We start from the raw sequence: 24,631 nt of genomic DNA, 5'->3' as shown, positions 1-24,631 counted from the left end.
TAAAACTTTCATTACTTGCAGATGGCATGATACCATATATAGAAAACCCTAAAGACTCCACCAAAAAACTACTAGAACAGATGAATTCAGTAAGGTCACATGATACAAAATCAATGTACAGAAAACCACTGCATCTCTATACACTAATAATGATGTACAAATGTCACTAATAATGAATTACAAATTAAGAAAACTGTCCCACTGACAATTGCACCAAAAATAATAAAATACCTAGGAATAAAGTTAACCAAGAACATGAAAGAACTGTACTTTGAAAACAATAAAACACTGATGAAAGAAACTGAAGATGACACAAATGGAAAGATATTCTGTGCTCATGGACTGGGAGAACAAATACTGTTAAAATATCCCTACTACCCAGAGCAATCAACAGATTTAATAAAATCCCTATCAAAATACCAACAGCATTTTTCACAGACCTGGAAGAAATAATCTTAACATTTGTATGGAACCACTAAACACTCTGAAAGCCAAAGCAATCTCAAAAAAGAAGAGCAAAACTTGAAGAATCACAATCCCAGATTTCAAGATACACTACAAAGCTATAGTAATGAAAACAATATGGTACTGGCACAATTAACAGACACACAGATCAATAGAACAGGATAGAAAGCCCAGAATTAAATTCAACATTATATGGTCAATCAATTTTCAACAAAACTAATTTTTCAACAGAGGCAAGAATATGCAATAGGAAAAAGACAGTCTCTTCAACAAATGGTGTTGAGAAAACTGGACAGCAACATGCAAAAGAATGAAACTGGACCACTTTCTTATACCATATACAAAAATAAACTCAAAATGGATTAAAGACCTAAATGTGAAACCTGAAACCATAAAAATCCTAGGAGAGAGCATAGGCAGTAATTTCTATGACATCTACCATAGCAACATTTTTATAGATACATCTTCTGAGGCAAGGGAAACAAAAGCAAAAATAAACTATTGGGACTACATCAAAATAAAATGCTTCTGCACAGCAAAGGAAACAATCAACAAAACTAAAAGACAACCTATAGAATGGGAAAAGATTCTTGCAAACAATATATCCAATAAAGGGTTAGTATCCAAAATATATAAAGAACTTATACAACTCAACACCAAAAAACCCCAGAAATAATCCAATTAAAAATGGGCAAAAGACATAAACAGGCAATATTCCAAAGAAGACGTAAAGCTGGCCAACAGACACATGAAAAGACGCTCAACATCACTCATCATCAGGGAAATGCGAATCAAAACCACAATGAGATACCACCTCACACCTGTCAGAATGGCTAAAATCAAAAACTCAAGAAACAACAGGTGTTGGTAAGGATGTAGAGAAAAAGGAATCTGTTGGTGAAAATGCAAACTGGTACAGCCACTGTGGAACACAGTACGAACATTCCTCAAAAATTAAAAAGAAAATTACTATATGATCCAGTAATTCCACTAGTATATATCCAAAGAAGAGAAAAACACTAATTTATGAAGATATAAGCACCGCTCTAAAATTTATTGCAGCATTATTTACAATAGCCAAATTATAGAAGCAACTCAAGTGTCCAACAACAGATGGATAAAGATGTGGTGTATACACACACACACACACACACACACACACACACACACACACAGTGGAATATTACTCAGCCATAAAAAAAAGAATGAAATCTTACTGTTTGCAACAACATGGGTGGATCATGAGAGTATAAATGCTAAATAAAATAAGTCAAAATAAATGAACAAAGAAAAAAGACAAACATAAAATAACAGACTCTTAACTATAGGGAACAAACTGATGGTTACCAAAGGGGAAGGAGGGGATGGATGAAATAGGTGAAGGGGATTAAGAGTACACTTATCGTGATGAGCACTGAGTACTGTATAGTTGCTGAGCCACTATACTGTACACCTGAAACTAATATAACACTGTATGTTACACATACTGGAATTTAAAGAAATAAAATAAATAAATAAATACATAAGCAAGCAAGCTGGAGTTGGATATAAATAAATTTTTAGAATGAATGAATGAATGAATATATGAATGAATAAGTTTAACATGTCCCTGGTTAACTGACAGGTTTACTAACTTAAAAAAGACAATGCAAGTGACATATGCACATGTATTATACAACTGATTTTTAAGAACTGCAACAGTGATAAAAATTATTTTTATAACTCTTTTGGGGGGTATCACTGACTGTTCCACTAATTGTCCTAGTTCTCTATCTCCTCAGGGTAAGGTAATTCATCTACTTTTTGGATTTTTCTTTTATTTTGTTATTATTATAGACAGAAACATCTGTTCATGTGATTAGAAAAAATTGACAAGCATCAACAGTGGGTTTAATGATGTAAATTTAAAGTTTTCAGAAAATTTCACTGGACACAAAGTTAATCTGTCCAATTTAAAAACTCATATGCAGGGATGCCTGGCTGGCTCAGTTGGAAGAACATGCAACTCTTGATCTTGGGGTTGTGAGTTCGAGCCCCACACTGATTACATAAAAAGTCATATGCATGGCAAGGCAGGTTAAACTCCCACACACTATGCACCAAGCACACATCTCCATTACGTGAATATATACCTACTGAAATACTGGCACAGGTCTTATTTTCCTTCATAAACTACTGTTTATTACTCCAGAAAAAGCACTAAACATTGGTAAAGAAATTCTGTTATCTATCCAACAAACCTGGTATATCTGATACAGAATACTAACAATAGTGAAACACCTTCCAATGATGGCATAAAAATAAATGAAGGCTTTTTAGTAAATCTTTAAATTTTGAAGAGCCTTTTCCTAAACAGTAACCTTGCATTTGATTGGCTTCAGAGAAAATTAAACAATGTAGTTATTCAAGAGGGTAAAAGCATAAATTATGAATTTATTTATTTTTGCTTACCTGAAGATTGGCAAAATCCAGTATGTGAAGACAGCACTAAATTTTCGGTCACAGGCTTAATTTTCTGCTCATCACTGCTCCCCTCGCCTACAGAATTCTGATCATCATCTCCTATATCAGAAGAAGATGACGATGTAATGTCAGCTTGCTTCCTTTTAGTGCTTGTTCTTAGGGAGTTTCTCATTTTCTCCTTGACACTGACTGTCTTCTTTTTAGCTGAAGTTCTCTGTTTCTTCAGCTTTTTATTGTCTTCAGAACTTTCCTCACCATCAGAAGATGATGAGCCACTATGTACTTCCTTGGTATTTCTCTTTGAATTTAAATTTCTTCTTTCCCTCAGTTCTATTCTTTTCAGTCTCTTGTCAGAAGAATCACAACCATCTTCTTTCATGGAATATTTCTCAGTATCAGATGATGAACAATCTTGTCTCTTCCTTGAACTCTTTTCAGGCAAGTTGCATCTTTTCTTCACTCTACTGGATGCCCCATTCTTACTCCTTTTATCTTCTGAAGAATCACAACTATCTCTTTTTCCCTGTAATTTCTCAGCATTATCGGACATGTCATCCTTCTTTTTAGAAGTTTTATCTTTTATTTTTTTACTTTTCTTTTCTCCATAAGTTGTGTCATTCTTATTTTGTTTTATGCCTTTAGGAAAACGAGAAATCTCTTCTCCCTCGGGTAATTTCTCAGTGCTATCAGATGATGATTCATACTGTTGTTCCATCTTAATTATATTTTTCTTCAAGTCTGTAGTTTTCTTTTCTTTTACTTCAGTTCCCTTTTTGCTCTGCTTTTTATCATCTTCAGAGGATTCATCACTCTGCTCTCTCTTTGGGAAATTCTCAGCAATGTCAGATAAGCCAGTCTGTACTTTCTTACATGATTTGGTTTTCAAATGCTTACTCTTTTCTTTAGTTTCAGCAACCTTTTTGTCTTCTGGAGAATTAAAACTCTCCTCTTTCCCTGAAGGCAGCTTATCAGCACCATCACAAGAAACACCTGACTGCTGCTTCTTAGAGATTCGATCTCTTAAGTCCATGTTGGTCCTGTCTTTATCGACTGTGCCTTCTGCTGAAAAGAAATTCTCTCTCTCTTGTTTCCTTTCAGCATCATCAGATGACCCTTCTTGTGCAGTCTTCAAATTTTTCTGCCCTTGATTATCCATTCCTTTTTTTCTGTGTTTTTCATCTTCAGAAGAATCATAATCTTCTTTATTTGGAACTCTTTTTTTGGTTGTTCTGGCAGCCCCAATTTTACTCATGCTCTTTATCTCTTTTTCTAATTCTGAGTCATAATTGGAAGACTCAGACTGGTTTTGTCGTTTCTTTTTAGAAATTACAGACCTTTTAGCTGATTTGCCTTTTTTAATATCATAATCTGAGCCAGAAGTAGAACTTTTTCGTTTCCTTTTTCCTTTATCATCTTTCCCTGTTTGAGTCTTTAAATCATATAAAGTCTTCTCATGATTTGTATGAGTTTCATTAATATCAGTATCTGAAGAAGAACTGTGACTCATCCTGGACACCTCTTTGAGGATTGCTAACATTTCATCAGAATCTGAATTCTGATCCACAATCTCTGACTGCTTAGATTTAGGCAATTTATTAGGTTTAGGATTATCTATAGCACTGTCAGAAGAATTCCGCTTATCCTTTTTTCTCATTGGAACTGATACTTTTTGTTTCTCCTTAACTGTTTCATTACTTTCTTCATCTGAATTAGATGTTGCAGGATTGGTTTCTGTCTGTCGCCTCAAGGGAGTAGTCTTTACACGTGGAGATCTTCGAAGATCAGATTCTTCTGAAAGTAATGGAACTTCACTTTCAAACAAATGCTCATTATCATTCTTTTCCTGTCCAAGTCCACAGTTCTCTGGCTTGGGGTTCAGACCAGAACTTTTATAGCCATCTTTATCTTGTGGTACTTCCTGACAATCAGCACCTTTAATTGGAGAATTAGAAAGGGAAACAGGGGTAAGTTTAACATATAATTCTTTTGTTACTTTAGCTGTAGTTTTTGACTTAATACCTCCTCTGTTGTCTTTTGAAGTAACATTTAATTTTACAGAAGAACTCTCCAGTTCTTGTTCAGTTCCACTATTGCCATCTCCCTGATTATCTGCTGAACTCTGAACTTCCATAGCTGTCTCAAGATTCTCAAAAATGTCTTCTGGAACTGAGGAAGGAACAGAAACAATATCCATGTCTAAATCTTCAGAAGTGTTAGCAGGTTCATACTGAGGTTCTTCTTTTTTATCAGATTTCTTATGTTCACCACTGGCACTTTTATTTGCTCTTTGTTCCTGTACTGTAATACTCTGATCCATGTGCTCACTATCCAGCTGCTTTCTTGCCAGTTTAGCTTCTGATTTTGAAATATCTTTTCTTTCTAAAGCACAGGGTTTTTCTCCTTTTCGTACTTTTGTTTCAGACTTAGCATCTATGACCTTATGCTCTTTGGTATTTTTCTCTTTGTTTACAGCATCCAAAGCTCGAATCTCTGAATTCAAATCTTCTTCTAATGCAAGATGAGCTTTCTTGATATCAGCTAACACAGATTTAAAAGCCTTAAGCTGGCGTAACTTTGTAGCAGAACTGGTTTCTGAATTATCTGCTGCCTGCTTCAAAAACTTAACATAACTGGAGTTCATGTTAGTTGTGGTCTCAATCAGTTTTTTTGCCTTCTTAATCATCTCTTTGGGCACAATTAGTGCTGAATAAGAGTAGGTTACCGAACCAGAACATGAATCATCTAATTTCTTTTCTTCTCCATTACAATTGGAACTATTTTTCTTTGGAGAAAATCTGGGTGTATGGTCATATACTTTATTACTCTTTTCATTGTCAACTTTTATCTTCTTCTTATTTTGTTGCAACAACTGTTCTAAATTTTCAAATACACTATTACATGCAGTGACCAAGTCCAACAAAGGTTCTGGGTGACAAATGTAGCAATACCACTGGTTGTTTTCATCCATTATTGTAGAGAGCTCCTTTCGACCAAGGTTGCGCAGAATGCATTTCTTGCAGAAGGCATTATGGCAAAAGTCACAACAAATCAAGTTCCCACCTTCTGCACACCACCTGAAATTATTAAAAGATGAAAATATTATTACAAAATGAAACTCACTCTAAATTTTTTCATTATTAAAGCAATTTAAATTTTCCTGCCAGGAATTTTAATAGTAATTTGGGTCATCTGCTTATTCTTTACTAGAAACTTAAAACAGACATAAACCTAAGGTTTTGTGGAAAAGAGTAACCTTCCATTAAAGAGATCAATGATGATACTACAAAAAAAATGAATCTAATAACATACTATGTAAGAATTTCCCCCAAAAAAGTAGACAATACTGAATGTTAGTTCATCTTGATTTATTACCTACCTACATTGTTCATCCATTCCATCAGAGTCACGGCTAATATCATCACTCATGTAATATTTAAAGCAATTCTATTAAAAGAAAAGGGGAAGGGGAAATTTTATATTCAAAATGGGTAACATTCATAAAGGACAAAAATTTTATTTTTAAGTCATTAAAAAAAAGTAAAGGGAATGTGTGTGTGTTGTGTGTGTTTTACAGAATCAAAGCAAAACCACTGCACTACCCAATACTAGTATTTTCCAGACATAGAAATACCTCAATAAATTAATTCCTTGAAATAGATTTCCCGATCATCAAGTACCACTATTCCTTATATAAAGTTTATAAAAGATTTTGGTAAAGCAAGTTTCTAATTTCATACAACGAGCTACTAAACCTCTACATAAAGATGTATTAGATGTTGCTGCTACTTAATGTATTTAATAGCCTTCATATATAAACAGCTGCTATGTGTACAGCTAAGCAACATTATCCTACATTAAGCTACATTCTCTTTAAATCTCAAAACATGCAAGATAGGAAGTATTACATCCAATTTGAGAGAAAAGGCTAATACGTAAGTAAATCTCCTCAAGCCATACAATTAGGTAACAGGCAAAGTAGGTATTCAAATCCAAGTCTGAATGACTCTAAATTCATTTTCATTAAGCCTGGAGAAAGGGAAGGTTCTATGCCCAGTGATGAAAAGTACTGATTACCAAAATGGGCTAGGCTCAACAGACCAGCGCTTGAAAAAAACCAATTACATATATTAGAAAAGAGAAAGGAAATGCACATTACAAATCCAGCAATATGAAATTCAGCTATCCCATTTTAAAACTAGAAGCTACAACATGTCCCCCTAAATAGGCTCCCGGTTGAACTGAATTCAAGGAACGAAGGGACACAAATTGCTAAAAGAAAAAGTAAATTTAGTCCACTTAAGTAGGTCTGTATCAAAAACTCATACAATAAAAGACCTAAAGGGGCAGCTGGGTGTCTCAGTCAGTTAAGCGTCTACTTTCAGCTCAGGTCGTGATCTCAGGGTCCTGGGATCAAGCCCCACATCTGGCTCTCTGCTCAGTGGGGAATCTGCCTCTCCCTCTTCCTCTCTCTCTCTGATCCTCCTCCCCGATTGTGCTCTCTCTCTCAAATAAATAAATAAAATCTTAAAAAAAAAAAAAGACCTAGAAGTGGAACTCTGAGGAAAATCTAGTCTGCCCCTGCACTTCAAGGAGGCATTTTGTTGGGAAACAAACTAACCCAGAATTAATCTTAGCATTAATGAGTTAGGGAAATCATAACCTTGATATTATATTTAAAATTAACTCCAAGGTATTACTAATAAAAGAGTATACACAGACTGTTAAAACTATCTTCAACACATATAAAGCATTTTTAATTCTATCATCACCAACTTAATGTCAAAACCCTGCCCCACGTGGAGAGTTTAGATTTGGGTAATTAGAATACATAAGATGGAAGGTTATAAAACATATACATCTGCACACACGTAAACTCTTCAGATTTGCCAACACACCATGCTCTGCTTCACTTACCAGCCTCTGAATACCATGTTGCCTCTGCTTAGAATATGCTGAGCCAATTCCACTTCACCAGGCTAATTCCTATTTATAGCTCAGATACCAGCTTATATCATCTCCATTATAAAGCCCCCCTACCTAACTCCAAAGTACACAGGCTTCCTGTGTGTTCCCACAGTACACAGCACTTCCCCTATCACGGCACTTACTGGCCTTTTTGTAATATCTGTCCTCCCCGTTACAATATAAGCCCTCCAAAGACAGAGACCACGTCCATCTTCTTCATCACTATGCACCAAAAGTCTGACACTGTAAACCAAATGTCTAACATATAGTAAACATTCAAATATTTCTAGAATGAATTATAAAAAGATCATTACATACCTTACAAATAAGTACTTGCAGTGAAGGATGTCTGTAAATGGAATCTTTTTGAAAATGATTGACCTGTTGTCCACAAGCTGTGCAGCTCACAATCCCATGAAGCCCATCTTCTAGGAGAAAGGAGTGACCATTATTCAGACATACACACACACATAAGAAAAGATATTTACTTTAGTCAGCATTTTGCAATTTTCATATTACAAATTAAATACTTCATAATTCTTAGAAAAGTGACATTTTGGACACAAAAGGCTAACAATTTTATGGACTTACTAAAAACATGACAACCTTGGCAAATGACAGAACTACAAATCCTAATCTGTTTCCTTTTACAGATGCAAATCCTATTTCTCACAACAACTGGATAAAACATGAAGAGACTCCATAAGAGAAGTTCTAAAAATAGGGGTCAAGAGCTCGTTTTCATTTTGCTATTGTTTGCAAATAAATCATCAGTTCTTAAAGAATGGGGAAGCAAGTGACATATGTGGAACAGTCTTTTGCATCCTTATACTTAAAAGTTAGGTACGCCATTAATTTTTTATCCTCAAAATGAAAGTGTCTGCACAGACTCTTCCAATATAGTATGTGAAAACCTGATAATATTAAATTACCAATTTCTTACCTCAGATTTACTTCAATACTATCCATAATCCCCATTAACCTGTCTTCTATTTCACTATCTACTCCATATCAGCACTACTATTTCCAATTAAGGACAAATAAGACTTGCAGGTATATCTATCTATCTTGGCAGCAAAACCTGAGAATGACTCGGAGGAGGGGGAAGGAAGAGCCCCATTCCACAGTGTCTGCAGGAAAACAGGCTGAAGATAACCCAATGCAACAAAAAGGAAACCTCTCCTGCCTCAATCTCATCCTTAGTTCTGCTTACAGCAGTGCTTTACAATCTGACATCAGAATCATCTGAAGAAACTTTTTAAAAGCAGAGGCTGCCATTCCCATCCCTAAACCACTGAATGAGAATCTCCTAGACATTTTTTTTTTTTTAGTTTTACAGATGATTCCGATGTGCAACCAAGATCTTGATATAAGATGATAGATTATGATTCCAAACAGGCCAATGAAAATGCCTGCATTCACAAATAAAAAGGAGATAACTAAAAGAATAAACTATATCTCTAAATAAAAGACAAAACAATACACACATTTCCCACCTCTCAATTTTCTATTTTGTTTTTTTCTTACTCTTTATAGATCCAAATCACCATGAACCCAAATATTATCACAAATATTCTTATTCGCAGAAGTTAAAAAAGTTTAACCAAGTTTTAAGGGTGCCATCATACCTTTCCAGACAATGTAGAGAATTTGAAGACTCACTATATAAGTTGCTAATATTTTATATCATACTGTCCTACATTAGTGTTTTATCTCAAGTACTCATATATTCTGTATTTGTTTTAACAGAAACAAATACACAGTGTGCTTCATTTCAAATAATGATTGCATTAAGATATACTAATAAAAGCTAGAATATGAATGTTCATCCAATGTTAACATAATAAATATTAAGCATCTTCTATATGCTTTTGCACATATATCACTCAAAAATTAAACAAAACTAGGGCGCCTGCGTGGCTCAGTTGGTTAAGCGACTGCCTTTAGCTCAGGTCATGATCCCAGAGTCCCGGGATCAAGTCCCATATCAGGCTCCCTGCTCGGCAGGGAGTCTGCTTCTCCCTCTGACCGTACCCCCTCTTGTGCTCTCTCTCTAATAAATAAATAAATCTTAAAAAAAAATTAAACAAAACTAGGTGATCCTTTAGAGAATTTCTCCCACATGTGCACAAAGAATCGTATATACGATATTCATTGCAGCACTAAGTAGGAAATTAGAAAACTCTGAAAACAAAAACTTGGAAATAACTTCCATTTGGGAAATGGACAGTGGTTTATTCATATAACAAAATTCTATAGAGCAGTGGAAAATAAAAAACTAAATGTACATTCACTGAGATGGACACACTTCAAAAGCAATGCTGAATGTGAAATGTTGCAAAAGGATATACACAGGATACCACTTTATATATTTTAAGTGAAAAATAAATGCTTTATGAAAAAACATGTATAGGAAAAATATAAAAACATATATGAAAATAATACACACACACGTGCACAGAAACTTCAAAATAATCATTAGAGGGGTGGGAGGAGGAGGAAATGGAGGAGTAAGACTGAACCAATTATTTTATTTAAGTGAGATGTAAAGCCAATACTGAATAATGGTGAAATATTACTTTATGTACTTGTTTCTACATGTATATCCTTTACATTTTTATTTTTAGCTATGAAATATCTTAATGATTATAATACAGTGTATAAATGGAAAAGAAGCATTTTCATTTCTGAGTTCAACACATTTTAATAGATTTAAAGAGAACAAATTTCTGTGAAACATTGACGATAAAAACTGAAGATGACACAAAGAAATGGAGACATTCCATGCTAATGGATTGGAAGAACAAATATTGTTAAAATGTCTAAAATTACTCAAGGCAATCTACACATTTAATGCAATCCCTATCAAAATACCATGGTATAGCATTTTTCACAGAGCTAGAACAAACAATCCTAAAATTTGCATGGAACTACAAAAGACCCCAAATAGCCAAAGCAACCTTGAAAATGAAAAGCAAAGCTGAAGGTATTACAATTCCAGACTTAAATTATTTGCAAAGCTGTAGTAATCAAAACAGTATGGTACTGGCACAAAAATAGACATACACATCAATGGAACAGAATAGAAAACCCAGAAATAAGCCCATAATTATATGGTCAACCTTTGACAAAGCAAGAAAAGACTATCCAGGGGGAAAAAGACAGTCTCTTCAACAAATGGTGTTGGGAAAACTTGATAGCTACATGCAAAAGAATGAAACTGGACCACTTTCTTTCACCACACACAAAAATAAAACTCAAAATGGATGAGACACCTAAATGTGAGACCTGAAACTATAAAAATCTCAGAAGAGGGACACTTGGTTGGCTCCATCAGTGGAACGTGCAACTCGCGATCTCAAGGTTGTGAGGCTGAGCCCCATGCTGGGGGTAGAGATTACTTAAAAATAAAACCTTTAATAAAAAAAATCCTAATTGGGTGTTAAACACAACTAATGAATCACAGAACATTACATCAAAAGCTAAGGGTGTACTATATGTTGGTTAATTGAATTTAAATTTTAAAAAAATCCTAGAAGAAAGCACAGGCAGTAATGTCCCTGACATCAGCTATCACAACACTTTTCTAGATGTCTCTTGAGGCAAGGGAAATAAAAGAAAAATAAACTCTTGGGACTACATCAAAATAAAAGGCTTCTGCACAGTGAAGGAAACAATCACCAAACTAAAAGGTAACCTACAGAATGGGAGAAGATATTTGCAAATGACATCTGATAAAGGGTTAGTATTCAAAATATATAACGAACTTATAAAACCCAACACCCAAAAAATGAATAATCCAATTAAAAAATGGGCAGAGGACATGAGCAGACATTTCTCCATAGAAGACATCCAAGTGGCCAACAGACACATGAAAAGATGCTCAACATCATTCATTATCAGGGAAATGCAAATTATAAATACAATGAGATATCACCTCACACCTGTCAGAATGGCTAAAATCAAAAACACAAGAAAAACAAGTATTGACAAAGATGTGGAGAAAAAGGAACCCTCTTGCACAGTTGGTGGGAATGTCAACTGGTGCAGCCACTCTGGAAAACAATATGGAAGTTCCTCAAAAAGTTAAAAATAGAACTATCCTAGGATCCAGTAATTGTACTACTGGGTATTTATCCCCAAAATACAAAAACACTAATTCAAAGGGACACATGCACATATTTATAGAAGCATTATTTACAAAAGCCAAATTATGTAAGCAGCCCAAGTATCCATTGATAGATGAATGGATAAAGAAGATATGGTATATATACACAATGGAATATTATTCAGCCATAAAAAAGAATGAAATCTTGCCATTTGCAACGACACGACTAGAACTACAGAGTATAATGCTTAGGAAAATAAGTCAGAGAAAAACAAATACCATGTAATTTCACTCATATGTGGAATTTAAGGGAAAAAAAACAAGCAAAAGAAAGAAAGAGACAGAGATAAACCAAGAAACAGACTCTTCACTATAGCGAACAAAACTGGTGGTTACCAGAGGGGAGGTGGGTATGGGGATGGGTAAAACAGGCAATGGAGATTAAGAAGTACACTTGTCATGATAAGCACTGTGTGATGTATGGAATTGTTGAATCACTGTATTGTACACTTAAAATTAATATTAACACAGTATGCTAACTATACTGGAATTTAAAATAAAATTATTGTGCCAGATAGAAAAATTAGGTGTAAAGTATACTTTCTAACAAACTGGGGAAAAGGTTGTCAATAGGCTATGGTGTTTTTTAAAAAGTGGCTCCTGAAATGGTGGATACAGCGGTATCTTTAATTTTGTTTCAAATCAATATAAGATTACTTTATACACAGTTTACCTTCTTGATAGTTTCCTAAACTAGGCTTCAATTATAGAACTAACTTTCCCAGGAAGTTTGATTATTAACTAGCAATTCAGTACCTCAGATCACTAGTTTATTCATACGTGCATATATAAGTAAACAGTTAAATTTCCTGTGTGATTTCTGACAGTTTAAAGATGTAGAAAATCATTAAGACAAAAATTACCATGAGAGATTTAGGTGCTACTATATGGCTATAAACATACATATTTCATTAAGCATAATATAAACATTCTTACACAAAACACTCAATAAAATGTTCCAAATATATCAGCTCAGACCAAATACCAGCAGCATAGTGAAGTGGCACTAAGAACACATTCCCCAACAACTGTGGTTCTTTTTTCATTCTCCTTTTGGCCCTTATACACATTCTAGACACTGACTGCACCAGAGTCCCTCCCCAAAGACACCATTTAGATATTAATTTTGATACAATGCAGTATACTTAGTTCTCTGTTCTCCAGACTCTTGTTACTGATCCCTACAGTCACCTTCTACTTGCTGATTCTCTTGTTTTAAGAAAACTATTCAGCTTTGGTGAGCTCTGTTGCTGCAATGGCAGTTACCCCACTATGAACTACATTCTCCATAAATCTTCCGTATGCTTGAAAGGAGCAGAACACCCCCTTGTGGACAACAGACTAAACAACATTTCTTTGATTTTCTCCAACAACCTAATGAGTTATTTAATCCGAAAATATATATAACAAATACAGATATATTTTACTAACTCCATCAAGATAATCATATAGCACTGAAATAAAAATCTGCACAAATTTCACCAATATTAAGTACTATGCTATAATTTCACAAGTAACATGATAAATATTAAACAGACATGCTTCCATTACACTTCTACTTGGAAATTTGGTGTCTTGTTCTATTTTTTAGAGATTCGTTCCCTTTATGGTCATGGATTATGGCTCTGTAAATCTGCCCAAAAAATATACAGGCACTATTTAAAAATCACACACAAGGAAATGGGAAACATACTCCATTGTCATAAATTTCTAAATGAATCCTCCTTATGCTAACTTTTTACAGATGATTAGCCAACATGGTGTGTGTATAAGTGGGGGTAGACAGACAAAGGAAGAGACGGCTCAGACAGGTGGAAGGAAGGTTACTAGCTCTAGCTCCCTTCTCCTTCCTACTCATCTCTACATTATTATCCTTACAGCAGTAGATCTCCAACTTTAATATACAGAAGAACAAAATGGGGCTCATTCTTGACATCATCCCCAGAAATTCTAATTTGTTAGTGGAGTTAAGGGACTTGCATTTTTAACAAGCACCCCAAATAATACTAAGGCACAGGTAACTCTGTGATACAATATATTATATATATATAAAGTTACCCAAGGTCACAGGCAAGGTTTTGTCCAAATCTGAAATTCTTTCGGGGTGAGAGGGAACGCATGGTATTTTGGCATATAGGCATTACAGAACTAATATTCAAGAAGGGAATGCTAAGCTTCTTGAAATAACTTTATAGCCACTGAAGGCAAAGGTATTTTGATAAATGTTTAACCTTTTCTGCTTCAGAGCTCAGAGAGAAACAGAAGTTATTTTTAAGTAGTGCTTTTAATAAACAATGGGCAGAAAAGTGGAGGTATTTTTAATAAGCACATCAGATTTTCCAATATGGTCATAAACAGCAATTTAAACTCATGTTTTCATTTTCACTTGTATTTACCTCCGCGTTTTTTGAGATTTTCAGTTTTCATTTTACTTCTGCTTCTAAATTCAGGCCCTTTAAAATCATCTTTGTCTTCATTCAGCACTGGCTCTGGTTGTACAATCACTGTACCTAGAATGATTTCATTTAAAAAACCATTACACATATTAAATGTGCAAATGAAGTACAAGACTTCAGTTCAGATAAAGCCAACATTGCTGGTACATAATTTTGTTTCTTTCAAGCTTTCAATACTTGTATAAGGACCTCTTCAAGAGTAAATAAAACAGGGAAATAGTAAAAGGGCCACGTGTCAGCAATAAGATTACTTGTTGGAATATAATTAATAAAAGTAGGGTGCGGGTATTACGAACTAATTATAACAGAAATGTGTGAATAAAGTAGAAAGCCTCAGCCCAGTTCTAAATTTTTATACTGCCTATCACAAAAACTGTTTTGAGTATAAACACCCATGCTAAGCTCCAATAAAGTTTATAAAATAGAAGGACCAGAAGGAAAATTTTAAGAAGACATCCTATTCTTCTCATAATCCAAATCACAAACTCAGAAAAAATTTGTAAGGGTTTTTTTATATTGTTTTGGGGGAGGACAGTGGGAGGCAATGTGAGAAGTTAATTCTGCTATTACTGCTATACCTATTCTGAGGCACTTCCCAACTAGTGTGTCAAACATTTAGCACCCTGAAAAGTCCTTAAAGAGTCTTAAAACAGAAGATTCCCTTAAGATATTTAAGTTCAACTGCTCTAACAATAAACTGTAGAATGAGATCGATTATTGGTCTCTAGGGAAATATTTTAGAAAGAATGTACTTTCTTAAAGAACATGTGAACTGAGAAGACAGGTTGTTAATTTAAGTTTTCATTATAATCTCTCAAGAGCAAATAAAGCAGGAGCATAGTAAAAAGGGTCCAGGTCTCACATTTACCTACACTGCTGGGCTTAGTAATTGGGCATTATTGGCAACATTTAAGAAAGTAAAACCTGGTAAGTTGTCAGGGACGGTCTCCCTGAAACATGGGCCTATGTTATTCAGCAAGCAGATTTTGGCAAGGTATAGCATCTAGTTATATGTATTTCTGAGTCTCTGAAAAAAAAGGAGGGGAAAGCAGGCATAGAGGATTGAGTTTTTACAAACTGGCAAATTTAAATAATCTACACACAAAAAAAAACTTTATTTACAACAACCATTTCACATATATACCCTCAGAGAAGCCAAAGCATTTGAAAAAGCTCAAGATTTATAATTAACGAAAAAACAAAATTATTTCTGAAGATTCCTCTCTGAATGGAAGCAAAGCAGTAGAGTGGAGAAAGCACTCACTAGCTTTGGGTTCAAGCAGACCTAAGTTTCTCAATTTAAAGCCTGAAGAAGTTCCTCGAGCTCTGAATTTGTTCCTTTATTTCTACAAGTAGAAACAGTAACTACTTTACAGTATTGGTTTGAGGATTAAATGAGTTAGTTCTGTAAGAGTCTGGTACCTATATATACTCAATATAGTATTATAATGATAATTATCATCACCCAAATTCTACCTTATGAAATGGGTCTATTTTTGGTTTGGTGGGAGAGAATTATGATTAATTCAGGTTAGAAACATCCCATACTAACTTTTTTCCACAGTATCATTAAAAGAAAGATTTGAATTCCTATTTCTTAGCTCACCCAGTGACCATCATAAGGACTCCCAGTGACAACCACTGAGAATGTTACAATCTAAAGTGAGTCACTGCCCATGGGACTCACACTCCCTCAGTAGTTGTTTCTGCCCTCGGCCACCAACCATTACATAAAATTGTCACAGATGATTTGCAAAGCCAAGTAAATGGTAGGCCCATCAATTTTCCTTCTTTCTGCTTTCTCTCATTCATTCCTTTTCCTCATTTCATATTTCATCTACTGTAACTCCTAATTTGTCCTAGTCAAGCAATGTCTTAGGCTCCTTCCCACCATTTTTTTAAACTTTCATAATCAAAAAATGTTTCACAAAAATATAAATGTAGACAGAGAACAAAGTTTAGTAAACACTGCTATAAATGATCTGTGAGGATAAATTTGAAAAATCTGCTAAGATACTTCCACATATTATTAATAAAGAAAAAATCTAAACTTTTGACTCTGAAACACCATGAAATTACCAAGACCTTTGTCATTACTCTTATCATATAATCATACTGCTCTCAGACTTGGGCTATGAAACGTCCAAGATTTTCATTTGGCTTTTTTCCCCCAATCTAATTAATGAGGTTTTAAGGTTAGAACTGCAACAGTTGAAAGGCATATGACGCGTTTTAAAGAGATAATTACAAGAAATACATCTAAATCTATCTTTGATAATTAACTTCAGCTTTTAGTCTTAGAGAATTTAAGAATGCAGTAAGATTAACCAGATTTTTAAATGTTTTTTAAAGTTTTAAGAATATTCATATGTTTTCCTATAAAGCAAGCATGTTTAAATTTGCTGAACCAAAACTTCATATAAACGTTTAAACTAACTTCCACATTCAAATACAATTTACAAACTAAAATCCCTTTTCTAAAACCCAATAGAAAGAGAAAATAGGTTTTGTTCTTTTTCAAAGCTGACTGCAAATATTCTAAGTTTTTAACCTCAGTAACACACATTTTCATTACCATTCTAATACATTTCCAGACAACCACTATTAAAATGCTAGTTTTGTTCCTTTACACACAGCTAACAGTAATCAAGTTCCAATTTTATAATGACATTTAAAAATACATTTCAACTTTAACTTCATATGAAAAATTAATACACATTACCTTTTGGCAAGCTTTGCATAGTAATATCATTTTCTGAATTTTCATTAGAAGCATCTTCATTTACAGTTTCATCCAAAGGTTTTTCATCATCAGATTCAACATACTTTGTTACAATTGAAGGTTTCCTATGAAAGAATTAAGTCCATAGAATTATGGACATTTCTAAAAATTGGAATAATAACCAAAGAACATGTTTAGATTGAACGGTGGCTCTTAACCAGAGATACACATCAGACTCACCTACAAAAGCACACATCTCTGTACCGTATTACTGTAAATTATGATTCAGTAGGTCTGGGGTAGGACCAGGATATGTTCACTCTGAAAAAGCTACTGGGGGGAGGGATCATAAAGGGATCTCCTCTTTAAGAATCACCACTTTAGAGAATAAGTTAAAATAAACTGTATTTATTAAGAGACATTCCCACTGGTAAGAAACAACGAATGCCCAGGGCACCTGGCTGGCTCAGTCGATAAAGCATCTGACTCTTGATCTCAGGTTGTGAGTTCAAGCCCCACGATGGGCGTGCAGCCTTCTTAACACACACACACACACACACACAAATGCCCAATAACTGCAAACTTCTAATAAAATCTATACTCTCTATTATGCTTTACAGTATGATTAGAAGTAGTTTCAGTCCTTGTATGTACAATTCGTTTTGACAATTTAACACAGAAAAGTATTTTTACCACTTTTTGATCTCATTATAACTTCCTCATAAGTATAATGGCTACCCCTCCCCATCATTCTGGACAATTTGATATAATCCTAAAAAACCCGTATTGCTTCATGAGGCATTCATTTCATTTTCCCTCTGTCCTTTTTTTGAGCACATATATGATCTAAAAGAAATGATCTATATATTGCAAGGGCCACTAAGGCATAATAAATCCGCCTTGGAGAATTCCAGTAAAATTCAATAATTGTTGAAATTAATTGAAATTAATTGATACAAGAGAATTCATTATACTATACTGTCCAGTTTTTAATGTGTATGTTTGTATAAAACAGTTTATTCACTTAGAACAAGGGTGCTTGAAGTTTAGAAAAGATTATTATTCTTAGAAAAAGAAAATAATCTGAAAATGTTTTCCCTTCAATATCAACCAACCTTTTTGATCGTGATGATCCTGATGATTTGGATTTTTCTGAAGAGCTAGCTCCCTAAATGTGAGAAATAAACAAAAAAGTGAATACAACTTTCAAGGAACATCCCTACAATTAACTATTTCCCTTTACCAAGATCTCTGATACAGTAACATAATGGGATATTACCTTTATGTCTAAAATATTTTTTTAAAAGGAACTTCAAAAACTAATTTGCATTTATTCTCAGGCTTCCTTGATTTAAGATTAATTTCCTGTTTTTTTTTTTAATTAAATTGTTTCTACTGAATTGTGTGGTGTAGGTGAGGATGCACTACTCTATCATGATCTTGACCCAAGTCAACAAAGACGAAACAAAGCTACAGAAGTAATGAGATCCCAGTGGATAGAGGGAGTTTTGAGGATCTAAAAAATGTGTCATTTTCTCTATCCTACCATATGGCACAAAGTACCTTCTACAATTTGCTTTGAGATACTAAATTTATCCTCATTTTGCCAATATAATCAATATATTTTTTGGATTGAAATTTCTATACTAGATGGAAAGAATCCCAAAACTATAGCATAGGCTTGGGTATCATGAATGAAGGATATCAGGATGGGTTCCTATAATAATGCTTAAGATACTCTAAATATACAGTTTTGAGAGATGTCAGAACCATGGAGTCATGCCCATAACAACCACCCTGAGCACCACTATTGCAATATAATAATGTTCAACTACCTATCTGTTAGCAAGCCTTCAGTTGTCTGGCTTTAGACAATTTCATATTGCTAAAATGAACCACACAATAATAAAAACAATGAACACCTTCTAAAAATAAACAACTACCCAAAATGAAGTATCATAATACGTAACAGTAAACTTAAACACATGCATGTATTAAAGAGAAGCAATCTGGGGTGCCTGGGTGGCGCAGTCGGTTGAGTGTCCAACTCCTGGTTTCAGCTCAGGTCATGATTTCAGGGTCATGAGATCGAGCCCCATGTTGGGCTCCATGCTTAGTGTGGAGTCTGCTTGAGTTTCCCTCTCCTTCTGCCCCTCCCCACTATGCTTGCTCTAAAATAAATAAATAAATCTTTAAAAAAAAAAAACAGAAGCAATCTGATAACATATACTCTAGTCGGTTATTAGCAATTAATAAGTATCTTTTAAATGCTTCAAATTAGTCTTACCTCTTCCTTGCTGTTTTCCATCATATCTGAGTTATTTCCAGAACCACTGACTTTTTCTTAAAAGAGAAGAAATAAAAACTTTATCTATCTCTTCAAAGCATTATCAAACAGAACACCAAAACTACAACTCCATGAACCCATTTTTCAGTCTATGAAGTACAACAGTACTGGTAATACATTACTCACATTAAAATATTCCTAGAAGAATTTTCTCACTAGAATCACTCCCTTGACACACTAACCCCTTCTTTAAAAGCACTAAGTTTCTAGGGATGCCTCGGTGGCTCAGTCGGTTAAGCATCTACCTTCAGCTCAGGTCATGATCCCAGGGTCCTGGGAACGAGTCCAGCATCGGGCTCCTTGCTCAGCGAGAAGCCTGCTTCTCCCTCTGCCTGCCACTCCCCCCTGCTTGTGCTCTCTGACAAACAAATAAAATCCTTAAAAATAAATAAATAAAAATAAATAAAAGCACTAAGTTTCTAAAAATAGCAGTTTGGTATCAAAACATTTCCTACTGCAATTTTCTAAGGTATTTTCTCTTAAAAGAAAATTTAACCTCCATCTTTTACTAACAATACAATCATATTATTAATAAATTTTATTTCCCTTCACCTAAGACACTGGAAAACTAACAGCAAACTAAACCTAAAGAAAGCAGAGGGAAAGAAAAAATAAAGATTAGAGCTAAATTTAATGAAACAGAATAGAAAAATAAAGAAAAATCACTGAAACCAAAAGTTCTTTGGAAAGATGAATGAAATTGACCAACCTTAAGCTAGACTGACCAAGAAAAAAAGAGCAAAACTCAAATTACCAGAATCAGAAATTAAAAAGGGGACATTACTATCTACCTTAAAGAAATAAACAGATTATAAAGGAATACTATGAACAATTGTATGCCAAAATATTAGATAACAAAATATGGACAAATTCCTAAACACACACAAACTAACAAAACTGGCTAAAAAAAAAATATACAATGTGATAGACCTATAACTGAAGAGACTGAATTAGTAATAAAAAAACTACCCACAAAAAAAAGCAAAGGTCTAGATGGCTTCACCACTGGAATGTACCACACATTCAAAAACATCTTCACAAACTCTTCCAATATAAAAAGTAGGGATACTTCCTAATTAATGTTTATGAGACCAGTATCATACCAAAACCAGTAAAGGTACCAAAAAAAGAGAAATCTACAGAACACTATCACAAATATAGACAGAATACTCCTCAACAAAATACTAGCAAACTTCAACAGAAGACAAGTCTTTCTCCCACAGACTGGGAGAAAATATCTGCCGAAAGACCTATCTGATAAAGGACTATTATCTAAAAGATACAAAGGGGGCACCTGGGTGGCTCAGTCACTTAAACATCTGCCTTCGGCTCAGGTCATGGTCCCAGAGTCCTGGGATCAAACCCTGCATGAGGAGACTGCTTCTCCCTCTCCCTCTGCCTGCTGCTCCCCTACTTGTGCTCTTTCTGTCAAATAAATAAATAAATATTTAAAAATAATAATAATAAAAATAAAAGATACAAATAACTCAATAATAATAAACAACATGATTAGAAATGGGCAAAAAGGGGCGCCTAGGTGGCTCAGTCATTAAGCCTCTGCCTTTGGCTCAGGTCAAGGTCCCGGGGTCCTGGGATCGAGCCCCATGTCGGGTTCCCTGCTTGGCGGGAAGCCTGCTTCTCCCTCTCCCACTCCCCCTGCTTGTGTTCCCTCTCTCACTGTGTCTCTCTCCGTCAAATAAATAAGATCCTTAAAAAAATAAAAATTAAATTAAAAAAAAGAAAAAAATGGGCAAAAGATCTGAAAATATCTTACCAAAGATACACAGGTGACAAATAAGCATATGAAAAAATGCTCCACATCATATGTCATGATGCAATTGGAAATTAAAACAATCAGATAATACTACGCAATCAATGGATAAATGCAGAACACTGACACCACCAAATGCTGGTGAAGATGTGAAGCAACAGAAAGTCTCATTCAATTGCTGTTGGGAATGGAAAACGGTACAACCACTTTGGAAGACATTTGGGCAGTTCCTTTTTTTTTTTTTAAAGATTTTATTTATTTACTTGACAGAGAGAGAGAGACAGTGAGAGAGGGAACACAAGCAGGGAGAGTGGGAGAGGGAGAAGCAGGCTTCCCGCTGAGCAGGGAGCCCAATGAGGGGCTTGATCCCAGGACCCTGGGATCATGACCTGAGCCGAAGGCAGACGCTTAATGACTGAGCCACCCAGGCGCCCCTGGGCAGTTTCTTACAAAATTAACCATTCTCTTACCATATGATCCAGCAATCACACTCCTTGATAATTATCCAAATAAGATGAAAACTAAATCCACTCAAAAACCTGCACACAGATGCTTATAAACACTGTGAACCTAAAACTGCTCCAGGGCGCCTGGGTGGCTCACTTGGTTAACCGTCTGCCTTCGGCTCAAGTCATGATCCCAGAGTCCTGGGATCAAGTCCCGCATTGGGCTCCCTTCTCAGCAGGAAGTCTGATTCTCTGCCCTGCCCCTGGTTCATGCATTCTCTTTCTCTCTCTCTCTCTCTCTCTCTCTCATTCTCTCTCTTAAATAAATAAATAAAATCTTAGGAAAACAATTAAATAAAACCGCTCTAAAAAGTAAAATCTATTTTAAAAGACCCTAAAAAAATGGAATATCCTCAACTATCTACAAAATACCCACAGGTTAACATTATACTAAATGGTGAAAGACTGAATGCTTTCTTAAGATCAGAAACAAGAAAGGAAATCCACTCTTGCCACTTCTATTCAGTATTGTAATGAAGATTCTAGCCAGAGCAAGTAATCAAGAGAAAGAAATAAAAAGCATCAAGATTGAAAAGAAAGAAGTAAAACTATCTCTCTTTGGAGATGACATTATCTTATATATAGAAAATCTATGGAATCCACCACAAAACTATTAGAACTAGTAAAAGAGTACAGAAAGATTGAAAAATACAAGAACAATATAAAAAAATCAATTGTATTTCTATTCACTTGTAATGAATGACCTGAAAATAAAAAAAACAATCCAACAGTAAGATGGCAATAGTCCCCAAACTGATCTACCAATACAATGCAATCCCTGTCAGAATCCCAGCTGACTTTTTTCTAGAAACTGACAAGCTCATTCTAAAATTTGTATAGAATTAAACAGGAATAGCCAAAATAGCCTTCAAAATAAAGAACAAAATACAAAGATTCACACTTCACAATTTCAAAACTTACTATAAAACAATTGTAATTAATATAGTGTAGCACTGACAAAAGGATAGACATATAGATGAGTCAAAAAAAGACTGAAAGTCCAGAAATAAAACCACCTATCTGCGGTTGACTGGTTTTCTTCCCACCCACCCCCCAATTGATTTTCAATAAGGATGCCAAGACCATTCAGTGGGGAAATAGTCTTTTCAACAAATGATGTTAACATAACTATGTATCCACATGCAAAAAGTGAACTTGGAGCCTCACACCACACACAAAAGAACTCCAAATGCACCAAAGACCTAAAGAGTTAAAACTATAAAACTCTTAGAAGAAAATACAGGGGTAAATCGTTGTGACCTCAGATTTAGTACTATGAATTCTTAGATATGACACCAAAAACATGAGCAATAAAAAGAAAATTAGACTAACTATACTTTATCAAAATTAAAAGCTTTTGTGCTTCAAAGGACACCATCAAGAAGATGAAAGACAACCAACAAAATGGGAGAAAATATTTGCAAATCATATATCTGACCCAAGTTCCCACTGACAGATGAATGACTAAATATGCCATATACACACAATGGAATGCTATTCAGCCTTAAAAAGGAAGGACATTTTGATACATGCCACAACACTGATGAACCTTGAAGGCGTTATGCTAAGTAAAATAAGCCAGACACAAGAGGACAAAAACTGTATTAGCCCTCCCACTTATATGAGGATCCTAAAATAGTCAAGATTATAGAGACAGAATGTAGAATGGTGGTTGCCAGAGGCTAGGGAAGAGAGGATTGGAAAGTTAGTCCTTAATGGGTGCGGAGTTTCATTTGAAGATGAAAAGTTCTGGAGATAGGTGGTAGTGATGTTTGCACAACCATGTGAATGTACTTAATGCCAGAGAATTGTATACTTAAAAATGGTTAAAATGGTAAATTTTATCATAATAAAAAGTTCAGAAGATATAAAGAATGCTAAAAATCAATAACAAAAACAAATACCCAATTAAAAATTGGACAAAGGGTCTGAATAGACAATTCTCCAAGGAAAATATATACAAATTACCAACAAGCACATAAAAAGATGCTCAGTATCATTAGCCATTAGGTAAATGAAAATCAAATCCAAAATGAGACACTACTTCACGTGCACTACGAAGGGTAAAATCAAAAAGTCAGATAATAATTGCAGAGAAATCAGAATCCTCATACACTGCTGGTAGGAATGTAAAAAGGTGCAGCCACTTTGGAAAACATTTTGGCATTGCCTCAAAGGATTTAACATAGTTACCATATAACCTAGCAATTCTACTCCTAAGTGTATACCCAAGAAAAATGAAAATACACTGCCATACACAAACTTGTTCACAAATGTTTATAGCAGAATTATTCATAATAGCCAAAAAGTATAAACAAGACAAGTATCCATGAACAGATCAAATGTCATATAAAAGAATGTTATTTGGCCATAAAAAGGAATGAAGTATTAAAACATGCTACAACACAGATAAACCTTGAACACATTACACTAAGTGAAAGAAGCCAGTCACACAGGACCACATATTATACAATGCCACTCGTAAGAAAAGTCCAAAATACGGAAATCCATAAAGCCAAGAAAGTAGATTAGTGAGGTTGCTTGGTAGATTAGTAAGGGGGTGGGAATGTTTCTTTTGACGTGATAAAAAGGTTATAAAATTAACTATGGTGATGGTTACACATATCTGTGAAATACAAAAACTACTAAATTGTATACTTTAAATGAGTGAATTTTATGCTATACAAATTATATCCCAATAACAATGTTAAAAGTGTTATTATTAGTCATTAGGGAAATGCCAATTAAAACCACAAGATATCACTAAG

General features: G+C 34.6%; 1 protein-coding gene across 7 annotated transcripts in view; it reads right to left on the bottom strand.

The window, feature by feature from the left end:
• The window catches only part of ATRX (ATRX chromatin remodeler), a 305,789-nt gene that overhangs the window by 204,702 nt on the left and 76,456 nt on the right, over nucleotides 1–24,631 (bottom strand). For 3 of the 7 annotated variants that reach the window (XM_032387887.1, XM_032387889.1, XM_032387893.1), the window contains 7 exons: nucleotides 19,527–19,582; nucleotides 18,355–18,407; nucleotides 17,240–17,364; nucleotides 14,458–14,571; nucleotides 8,212–8,321; nucleotides 6,305–6,372; nucleotides 2,917–6,002 (listed from right to left, as the gene is read on the bottom strand). In XM_032387887.1, the coding sequence (XP_032243778.1) occupies nucleotides 2,917–6,002; nucleotides 6,305–6,372; nucleotides 8,212–8,321; nucleotides 14,458–14,571; nucleotides 17,240–17,364; nucleotides 18,355–18,407; nucleotides 19,527–19,582 (3,612 nt within the window). The remainder of the gene's footprint in view (nucleotides 1–2,916; nucleotides 6,003–6,304; nucleotides 6,373–8,211; nucleotides 8,322–14,457; nucleotides 14,572–17,239; nucleotides 17,365–18,354; nucleotides 18,408–19,526; nucleotides 19,583–24,631) is intronic. The other 4 variants (XM_032387888.1, XM_032387890.1, XM_032387891.1 and 1 more) reach the window with 3 other exon arrangements.

Source organism: Phoca vitulina, unplaced genomic scaffold (assembly GCF_004348235.1).
Source record: "Phoca vitulina isolate PV1807 unplaced genomic scaffold, GSC_HSeal_1.0 scaffold51, whole genome shotgun sequence".
Taxonomy (NCBI): domain Eukaryota; kingdom Metazoa; phylum Chordata; class Mammalia; order Carnivora; family Phocidae; genus Phoca; species Phoca vitulina.
The sequence above is the reverse complement of the archived record's forward strand: the minus strand, read 5'-3'. Positions and strand labels throughout refer to the sequence as shown.